Genomic DNA, 10372 nt, shown 5'->3' with positions numbered 1-10372 from the left:
ATGGGAAGCCAGTGGAGTTGAATGAGGACAGGGGTGAGGTGGTCAGATGATTTAGTGCGGGTGATGATCCAGGCATTTGGAGTCTGTTGAGCAATTTGGTGGGTAGGCCAGAGAGAAGAGAGTTGCAATAATCAATCTGGGATGTAACAAATGTGTGGATGAGGACTTTGGTGCTGTGTTGGGACAGGGATGGGCAGAGTCTGGAGATGTTGCGGATGTGGAAGAAAGCAGACCGGGTGATGTTTTTTCTGTGGGGTGCAAAGGAAAGGGTGCTGTCCAGAATGATGCGGAGGGTCTTGACTTGCATGGAGAAGGGATATTAACGTTGGGGACTGCAGATGAAAATGAGTCTGTATGGCTCAATCTGGCACATTGACATGATGGACTTGGGTGCATGTTAAGTAATGTGCATTGTCCATTTTTAAATCAACATAAACATTGATTTATTCTGTGTGTAGTTGCTTGTATTCAGCTGAAAATGAAAACAGCAGCATCAGTTTTGGACACTTTTTCTTTATTGGTGTCACGAGGTGCTCGGCCCGGTGCCCCACAGCAGCAGCAGCAACAACAACAAGAACAACAACAACAGAGCTTTTTGCCATAAAAAATAACCAACGAACCTGGTCAAACATCATGATACAAAAAGGTTTGGGGTGGTGGTGGGGGGGAATGGCTTCTTGGCGTTAATATGTAATGCTCTTAACTGCAGGCTGATCCACACAGAACATCAAGTGTGTGTTTTGGGAAATGAAATAAGATTTGATATCTGCTCTTTTCGTTTTTGGTAGCTTTTGTTTGAAACTCCTTGGAGTACCGGATGGGTGTTGGGTCCTTTCTGAGCCTTATTCTGAGTAACTGTGGTAAAACCCCACCTAGAGCTGAAAACCAAACTATCAAACCTATAGAGCAGCAGTGTTATTTGGCAGCATGAGGGTTTGTAGACGGTTTAGACAGACGCGAGGAAATCACATTTAAGCCACAAGTTAAAAAAACAAGACTTTCTGGTCCTGAATCCAACCTTAAAAAAAAGAAAAAAGAAAAGGCAGATTTTCATTCCTCCTACAGTCAAGCGGTCCCAAACAACAAGCTGAGAGAGAGAGAGAGAGAGAGAGAGAGAGAGAGAGAGAGAGACAGAGAGAGAGAGAGAGAGAGAGAGAGAGATTGACTGATTTATAGTATGGATCTTTATATTAGCATCTTATTGACAATCAAATTGCACTTCACTAAAAAAAGGGGGTCACTTTTTTCTACTTGGGCGAGTGAAACAGACCATTGGTACTTTGTGTGAACAGACGAGTGGAGCTCAGACAGAGGACCTGCTGCAGTAAGAGAGGAAGAGGAGGGGAGATCAGACAGAGGACCTGCTGCCGTAAGCGAGGAAGAGGAGGGGAGATCAGACAGAGGACCTGCTGCAGTAAGCGAGGAAGAGGAGGGGAGATCAGACAGAGGACCTGCTGCAGTAAGAGAGGAAGAGGAGGGGAGATCAGACAGAGGACCTGCTGCCGTAAGCGAGGAAGAGGAGGGGAGATCAGACAGAGGACCTGCTGCAGTAAGCGAGGAAGAGGAGGGGAGATCAGACAGAGGACCTGCTGCAGTAAGAGAGGAAGAGGAGGGGAGATCAGACAGAGGACCTGCTGCAGTAAGAGAGGAAGAGGAGGGGAGATCAGACAGAGGACCTGCTGCAGTAAGAGAGGAAGAGGAGGGGAGATCAGACAGAGGACCTGCTGCCGTAAGCGAGGAAGAGGAGGGGAGATCAGACAGAGGACCTGCTGCAGTAAGAGAGGAAGAGGAGGGGAGATCAGACAGAGGACCTGCTGCAGTAAGAGAGGAAGAGGAGGGGAGATCAGACAGAGGACCTGCTGCCGTAAGCGAGGAAGAGGAGGGGAGATCAGACAGAGGACCTGCTGCAGTAAGAGAGGAAGAGGGGAGATCAGACAGAGGACCTGCTGCCGTAAGCGAGGAAGAGGAGGGGAGATCAGACAGAGGACCTGCTGCCGTAAGCGAGGAAGAGGAGGGGAGATCAGACAGAGGACCTGCTGCAGTAAGAGAGGAAGAGGAGGGGAGATCAGACAGAGGACCTGCTGCAGTAAGCGAGGAAGAGGAGGGGAGATCAGACAGAGGACCTGCTGCAGTAAGCGAGGAAGAGGAGGGGATAGAGTAAAACAAATAGATAAGAGGCGAGAGAGAAGGAGAAGTTAGGGAGCGAGCGACAAAGAAAGGCTGACAAACCATGACGTTTCAGAGGCAGAACAAGAATAATCCAGAAAGAGAGGGAGAGAGAGAGAGAGAGAGAGAGAGAGAGATGCTGGGTAGAGAAGTCAATTCTACTTTTTTTGAAGGTACATTTTTGCCTTTTTATTTGTATTTTTTTTTACCTTTTGTATTTGTGTTCAACAAATATAATGGATGAGATACTAGCAACAGCTTTTTAAATGGGAGGGGGGGGGGGGGGGGTATGCTGTGGCTGCAGGGGCGGGGCGGTGGGCGAGTGCTTGCGTCATCATTTCCCTGGTTACCAAAAGCATGTGAAACACTGAGGCCTCTGCCTGTTACTGCATCAACGCATTCCATCAAAGGCAGTGATCGACAAGGCAACTTTCTGGGCAATTCAGATGGGCAACATTGCCCAAGGAGTTGCATCAGTATTGTTACTTTATTCACAACGGAACATCTTGTTGCCAGCAAACATTGGGACAGATCTGTGACTCTGCGTCTCCCTTTGTTGCCTATTGCTGAGAGAGTTGCCCATATGTTGCCCAAAGAGTTGCCTCGTACGTCACCATGTTAAATCCCTGTAATGTTGCCTGAACCTCAGAAAGTGAGAGATTTCACACATTAAATTCAGTTGACTTTACTTTTTGCTGTGGCTCATTGTGAGCACCCTGCAAACTGCTTTCACTGCCAGTGGAAACATAAATGTTGTTTTTTGAATCCCAAGTCAAATTCAGTTCTATTCAATGGAATGTCAGTTCCATTGAATTGAAGTGAATGGAGGCGGCGGGGAAGCAGAATGGTGCAGGAGATAGAGTCCAGAGTGATGATCCCAGATGGAGTCAGTGTGTGCAGATGGTTTTGGTCTCCAGGGTCCTGGTGTTCCTTCTCGTTCCTCTAGGAGGCGCTGCTGACGGGCTGCAGAGGTGGGCAGGGGGAGGTGCTGCCTTCCTGCCGGGACTGCAGGACACTGCAGAGGCCCGGAGCCCCTCCCCCCTCCTGGGCCACGCCCCCTTTACCTGGCCCCGCCCCCTCCTGGCCGGCGGTGGCGTCTTCGTTGTAGAGGCGCTTGATCCCGTCGTAGAAGTCATCCACCTCCATCTCCTCCACCTGAACACACACAGCAAGGTCGCACAGTGTTACATTCAATAATATAAGGAGAAGGAGAGTCCTTTCTTAGCTTTATTCCAGTTCACCAGGTACACAGACACAAACGTTTCAGCCTAACAGCCTTCTTCAGTGGGTCTTCTTCACACACTGAAGAAGGCCGTTGGGCTGAAACGTTCATGTCTGTGTACCTGGTGAACTGGAATAAAGCTAAGAAAGGACATTCTGTGTGCTGGCTCTCCTTCTCCTTAAACTGTGCCGTGCACCTAAACTCCCAAACACCGGTGAGTGTGCTCGCTGCTGGCTGATTGCCAGTTTGTTTGAACATTCAATAAAATGTATAATATAAGATATGTTATAACAATAGATATATAATATAAGAATAAATTGAGAAATTGTTCACACAGGGAAATTCACAGTGTATAATAAATACATGACTACTGCTAATACTACAGTACTATTATTACTACTACTTTACTTTACTTTACTTTATTGCATTTAGCAGACGCTTTTATCCAAAGCGACTTACAAGATTTACAAATTACAATTCATGAACATATCAGATCAAAACAAATGAAAGAGAGAAACATAGGTTACCGTCAAATGTAAACATTAAAATAAGTTAAAAAGCAACAAATGTAACAGTAAGAAGTAACAATAACAGTAGCAATTATGGAGGACCCAGGTGTAGTCCAAAGAGGTGGGTTTTCAGCCTCCGGCGAAAAATAGGAAGAGTTTCAGCCAGCACGACCGAAGGGGAAAGCTCATTCCACCATTGTGGAGCCAGAGAGGAGAACAGGCTGCGAACGGGACAGACGACTACCAGGCGTCAGAAGTGGTGGAGGGGCGAGGCGAGCGGTGGAGGTGGAGGAGCGGAGGGAACGGTGGGATGTTTGGAAGGTGACGAGGGATTGTAAATAAAGGGGGGCTGACCGGTGGACTGCCCTGAAGGCCAAAACCAAGGTGTTGAACTTGATACGTGCGAGGACGGGGAGCCAGTGAAGTTGACAGAAAAGAGGGGTGACATGGGAGAATTTAGGGAGGTTGAAGACCAGACGGGCAGCAGAGTTTTGAATGAGTTGGAGGGGCTGGATGGCAGAGGCAGGTAACCCCGCCAGGAGGACAGTACAATAGTCCAGGCGGGAGAGGACAAGAGCCTGGACCAGGAGTTGTGTTGCCTCAGTGGTGAGGAACTTACGGATTTTTCTGATGTTGTATAATGAGAATCTGCAGGAGCGGGCGATAGCTGTAATTGAGGGTGAGTTGGATAGCTGGTTGTCAATGAGTACACCAAGGTTTTTAACAGATTGAGAAGGAAGAACTGTGGTATTGTCGATGGTGATGGAGAGGTCACCTACTACTACTATAGAGCGACTTTAGAGTGACTTTTCGTAACGTAATTTCCCCCTGAAGTAAGTTCCGCGTCCATTTTCTCCATAGACATTTCGATAAATCCAAATATAACGAGTTTTAAGGCTGGAACCAAGCCAACACGTGATCCAGACAATCTTGAGTGACCATAAAACATTCTGTTTAAGCGAGAACAAAAAATAACAACGGGGGGGGGGGGGGGGGGGGGGGTCGTCAATTACGCATGATGAAATGCTTCCGAAAGCCTCACATTTCAAACTGGAAAATCATGGCGGCTAGTTTGGAAACTTGCCTATGAATCTGTCTTCATTTTAGTTCGTTTAAAAGTCCAGATTCAGCAACTGCAAGGCTGATTTCTCGCCTGAAATGTTTTCGGTGAACCATTTTGGGGCGGCTGTGGCTCAGGAGGTAGAGCGGGTCATCCACCAATCAGGAGGTCGGTGGTTCGATCCCCGGCTCCTCCAGTCCGCATGTCGAAGTGTCCTTGGGCAAGAAACTGAGCCCCAAATTGCTCCAGATGGTGTGCCAGCACCCTGCGTGGCAGCTTGCCACCTTCGGTGTGTGAATGGGTGAATGTAGGCACATTGTAAAGCGCTTTGGATAAAAGCGCTATATAAATATATAATATAATATATGCAGTCCATTTACCATTTTCCTAATATAAGGGAACGTTTCCAAACGAGCCACCATGTTTTTCCAGTTGGAAATGCGAGGCTTTTGCCATATGGAAGTGGGTATGGTTTGACATATGGAAGTGGGTATGGTTTGCCATATGGAAGTGGGTGTGGTTTGACATATGGAAGTGGGTGTGGTTTGACATATGGAAGTGGGTGTGGTTTGACATATGGAAGTGGGTATGGTTTGACATATGGAAGTGGGTATGGTTTGCCATATGGAAGTGGGTATGGTTTGCCATATGGAAGTGGGTGTGGTTTGACATATGGAAGTGGGTGTGGTTTGCCATATGGAAGTGGGTGTGGTTTGACATATGGAAGTGGGTATGGTTTGACATATGGAAGTGGGTGTGGTTTGACATATGGAAGTGGGTGTGGTTTGACATATGGAAGTGGGTGTGGTTTGACATATGGAAGTGGGTGTGGTTTGACATATGGAAGTGGGTGTGGTTTGACATATGGAAGTGGGTGTGGTTTGACATATGGAAGTGGGTGTGGTTTGACATATGGAAGTGGGTGTGGTTTGACATATGGAAGTGGGTGTGGTTTGACATATGGAAGTGGGTGTGGTTTGACATATGGAAGTGGGTGTGGTTTGACATATGGAAGTGGGTGTGGTTTCCTCTCAACTGTGTTGGGAAAACTATGTTTAAAAACAGACAGCGGCTTGCACCTTGCGCTTGGCGGAGGCCTTGCAGCGCAGCGTGACTTTCTGCAGGTGGTTGAGGAGGCGGAGCTGTCTGGGTGGAGAGGGCGGAGCTGGGCTGGTGAAGGCGGGCCCCGCAGGTGACAGCAGCCGGGCAGGGGCCGATGGGTCCCTGGAAGACTCGCCGGTGGAGCTGACGGTCCCTGGAAAGACAAGACAGCGCTATTATGGTTTTACATTCTTTTCTTTCTCTGTTTTTAATTTTTTAATTTTGTTTTCAATTCAGTTTAGTTTCCAGAGTGGGTTTGCTCATTTCAGTTTAGTTTCTATTGGCTAAATATCTTTAGTTATTTAGTTATTATCATCATCATGCATTGGGGGTATTTTTCAGGGGCAAGATTTAAGTTCAGAATAGGTATTACAATACGAACACAACAATTAGTGAAGGCAATTGACTGACAGTCATGTAGACATCTGTAGAGAAAATAAATCTGTACTATTCCAATGTACTGATAATCACTCATCCTATAGAGATAGACCTATTGTTCCTCAGACCCCAACTTATCCTTACAAGCAACATCAGGAAAGACCAGGAGGGGCACTGTAACTGCTGATTAAAGGAACACTCCGCTGATTTTCAACCAGCTTTGTATCATTACAAAATCAGTAGTGTGTCTGCAAACTGTCAACAGTTTTACAGTCATTCATCTAGTTCGACAGTTGTTGAGAGTTGATTTGAGTTCAGTTGTGGACCGGTGATGTCATTTGTGCATTACATGACATCACGGTTCCACAAAACATTTTACAGTTTTCAGATATACTACGAGTTTTGTAATGATACAAAGCGGATTGAAAATTGGCGGAGTTCCTTAAAGTGTTGACTTTAATGACACATGCTGCATGGAGAGAAGGACAACACAAGAATAAAAGAGAATGGAGCAGTTCAGAGTAACCAGAGGCGTTATCAGGCTTCAAGGTCACACAGTAACCTGACCCTGCCAGAGGGGGGCAGTGTCAGGCTTTGTGGGGTGCACTTTTAAGAAAGTCGAATTTCAGCCTGTGGGAATCACTGAATCTCACTGACTCACGCTGGAAAAGGGGCGGCAACTCAGGAGGGGGAGGGCAGGGTCGGAAAATCACGGGTTGGACCACCGCCAAGATTTAAGAAAAACCCGCCTCACCTGCAGGGTCGCTCTATCGGCTAAACGGCCCGGCTTGGAAACTTTTAGACTGAAGAAAATGCCACTAGTTTGTGGATATTCGTGGGATTTTGGGCCAACATAAAAGGGGCTTCACTCTCATTCCTCCTGTTTTACACAAAAGAGCAAAGGCGTCTTTATAGCCACCAAACATAATTTAAATGATACTGTTTTGAGCACAGGGGGGGAGTGATGATGGTTGACTGGCTTCTTCTTCTGCAGAAATGAGCTCATGATTATGGAGTAACTGACATTTGGCGCATGATGAATTCTTCTGCTAGAGATTTTGTTTAAGACCTTTTCAAGAACTGATTCCATCTTTGTTTCTAAACAATCTTTGTTTCAATTCAGTGACGTCCCAGGAACACGTTTGCATTGAGCCTGTCTCTCTCACCCAGTGTGGAGGAGGGGGGGTGGGGCTCCAGTGTGGAGGGGGGGTGGGGGTCCGGGGCGAGGGGCTGGTAGATGTAGACGGTGTTGGGAGGCAGGGAAGCTCTCGGTGTGGACAGACTACGAGCCACCAGCTCTCGACACCGGATCAACTCAGAACTGTCAATCTGGAGAGAGAGAGGGAGGGGAGAAAGAAAGAAAAAAATAAAGCTTATTTTCCAGTGCATTTGTCTTTATCAGATAATAAACTACTAGCAACAATATGATCTGATAAATATCACAGCACAGTGTACAGCGTCAGTGGCGTAACATCATTGCCATGGGCCCCGGTGCAAATATTTGCTCTGGGCCCTACCTAACAATTATATTGTTTTAGAAAATATGGACTCATTATTTTTTTCGTCAGGCAGATTATTAGCTGTGCCTCAGGACCCCCGAACGGTAAACAAGAGGGCCGGCTACGCTACGTGAAGGGATATTCCTCCTCTCTTGCTCCAACTCCATATATGGTCAATGATGTCACCAGAACCTCACAGGAGACTCCGCTGAAGACGCGTTGGAAAGAGAACGCGTTTGTATTTTCCCATACGATGACGCCAATCCACTGAATCCAGTAAACTCAACATAAAGCTAATAGCATTCGTTAGCCTAGTAAGCTAGTGCAAGTGCTGACGGCATAAACTGCATGGAACATGGAAGTGTATTTGGAGTGGGACTGCAGCAGAAACCATAAGTACGTTACGTCTCCCCAAAGCGAGACTCGCTCTTCATGGGCCCTTGACAGCTCTGGGCCCCGGTGCACTGCACCACCGATCCTTAGGCCAGTGTAGTGTCCTCTAGAGAGAGAGTGGCGTCAGCGGAGGACCAAAATGCGAGACTCATTAGCCAATGAACAGCCAGGAATGGGTCTCGCGCTACTTTTGCATGCTAAAATAAAGCTGATAATGTACAATTTGATTCAAGGGGGAAAAAACCCTTTCATAGTACAACACAAACTGTCTATTTTGCTGCAACTCGACAGTGCTGCTTAATCCAGGACCTTACTTCCTGGAACTCTTGAGAGTTAAAAACTGGTCCATTGGAGTGAATGGAGATGTCGGAACTCTTCTATTATATGGCTCTGGGCCAGTGTACAGCGTACTTTGCAGGGAGGCATAAAAACAGTAAAATATATAAAGGGGTAGTGCAGTGGTAGAATCCCCGCCTACAAACACGAGGGTTGCAGGTTCGAGCCCCCGTGTTACCTCTGGCTTGATTGGGTGTCCATACAGGCACAATTGGCCGTGTCTGCGGGTTGGAAGCCAGATTAAGGGTATGTGTCCTGGTTGCTGCACAAGTGTCTCCTCTGGTCGGTCGGGGCGCCTGTTCGGGGGGAGGGGAACTGGGGCAAATAGCGTGATCCTCCCACGCGCTACGTCCTACTGGTGATACCGTCAAGCTGCGTTCACACCGACCTATTAAAGTTTTTTGCTGGCATCGAGTTTACATACAAAGTCAATGCAAACGAGCGATTGAGCGTATATTCGCCCGGGAGAAAAATCGCTGGGCGTCAAGTAGGGCTGGGTCGGTTTGAAAATTTTAAAACCGGTTCGATATTGCCGTCTAAACCGGATCGAACCGGTATACCGATTCTTTTTGTAATTAATTTTTTATTATTATTATTTTTTTTTAAGCAGGGCTCCCGAGTGTGGCCCATAACTGTCTGTAGTGCAACTTCAGTCCACCTGATAGCGATAATACACCTCTAAGCTGGTATTGTCAACCAGCAATGATACTGAATAAAAAGAAGCAGGACACCTGTGTAACAAACACACCCTGTATTTATTTCTCATAACTATTCAGCTCAACTTTTCTTCTAAACATCAAAATAATAAATGAAATAAGACTTCTGCCTATAGTGCAACTTGAGAAAAGGCTAATAAAAACACAAGCAGTGCAATCAGAATGGATTGGCTTACAGCTGAGCTGCCTTATAAACTTCAAAACTCACAAATTCACACAATATAGGGCCTAGGCATGGGTCGGTTTGAACATTTTGAAACCGGTTCGATATTCCCCCAAAAAACGTATCAAAGCGGCTGCAGTTGGTGGCGATAATGCACCTCTAAGCTGGTATGCTGCCAACCAGCACGAACAGTGAATACAAATAAGCAGAACCTTTTAACTGTAACAACACACTGTTTTTATTTCTCATAACTATTCAGCTTAACTTTTCTTCAAACATCAACATAATAAACAAAATAAGACTTTTGCCTACTAGTGCAACTTGAGAAGAGGCTAATACGAACAATAGTGCAATCAGAATGGACTGGCAAAAAAAATAAAAAAATAAAAAATAAAATAAAAAATAGGTTTTTTCGGTTCGCACGTGATCAAACCGGTTTGGGCTCGTACACCGAACCGAACCGGTAAAACCGGAAATCGACCCATGCCTAGCGTCAAGCAACAGAGACAGAGCAATAGGGAGAAAATACGCTCGTCGCTCGAGATGAAATATCCCAACTCGAGCGAAATTACGCTGGCATCAGTCACTCGCTGTTCAATGCTGATTGGCTGCCGTGTGAGAGCGAGTCAAGGATCACACTGGCTTGGAACAAACCGCTGGTTTATTGTGTGGCAACAAACTGCATTGACAGGCTGACAGCTGACATGAAGTGGAGTCTGTACTACCGGTATGGAGCTTGCGTTAGGAGCACGCTGATAGGCTTAGCTTGTAAACAAGTACGGTGGCTCGTAGTGGACAAATATCATGACATTGCGTAACGTTATAGCCC

At 46.5% G+C, this 10372-nt stretch overlaps 1 protein-coding gene across 3 annotated transcripts in view; it reads right to left on the bottom strand.

Moving 5' to 3' along the window:
- Positions 1 to 493: 493 nt before the first annotated feature.
- The window catches only part of ccni (cyclin I), a 72664-nt gene continuing 62785 nt past the window's right edge, over positions 494 to 10372 (bottom strand). For 2 of the 3 annotated variants that reach the window (XM_083641819.1, XM_083641820.1), the window contains exons 8-10: positions 7603 to 7765; positions 6037 to 6212; positions 494 to 3321 (exon numbers count right to left, since the gene is read on the bottom strand). In XM_083641819.1, coding sequence (XP_083497945.1) covers positions 3109 to 3321; positions 6037 to 6212; positions 7603 to 7765 — 552 coding nt within the window. In that variant the 3' untranslated portion in view covers positions 494 to 3108. Of the gene's footprint in view, positions 3322 to 6036; positions 6214 to 7602; positions 7766 to 10372 lie in introns of all 3 variants that reach the window. The other variant, XM_083641821.1, reaches the window with a different exon arrangement.

This window comes from Poromitra crassiceps, assembly GCF_964638095.1.
Source record: "Poromitra crassiceps genome assembly, chromosome: 8".
Lineage (NCBI taxonomy): Eukaryota > Metazoa > Chordata > Actinopteri > Beryciformes > Melamphaidae > Poromitra > Poromitra crassiceps.
This window is presented reverse-complemented; position numbering and strand designations above follow the sequence as displayed.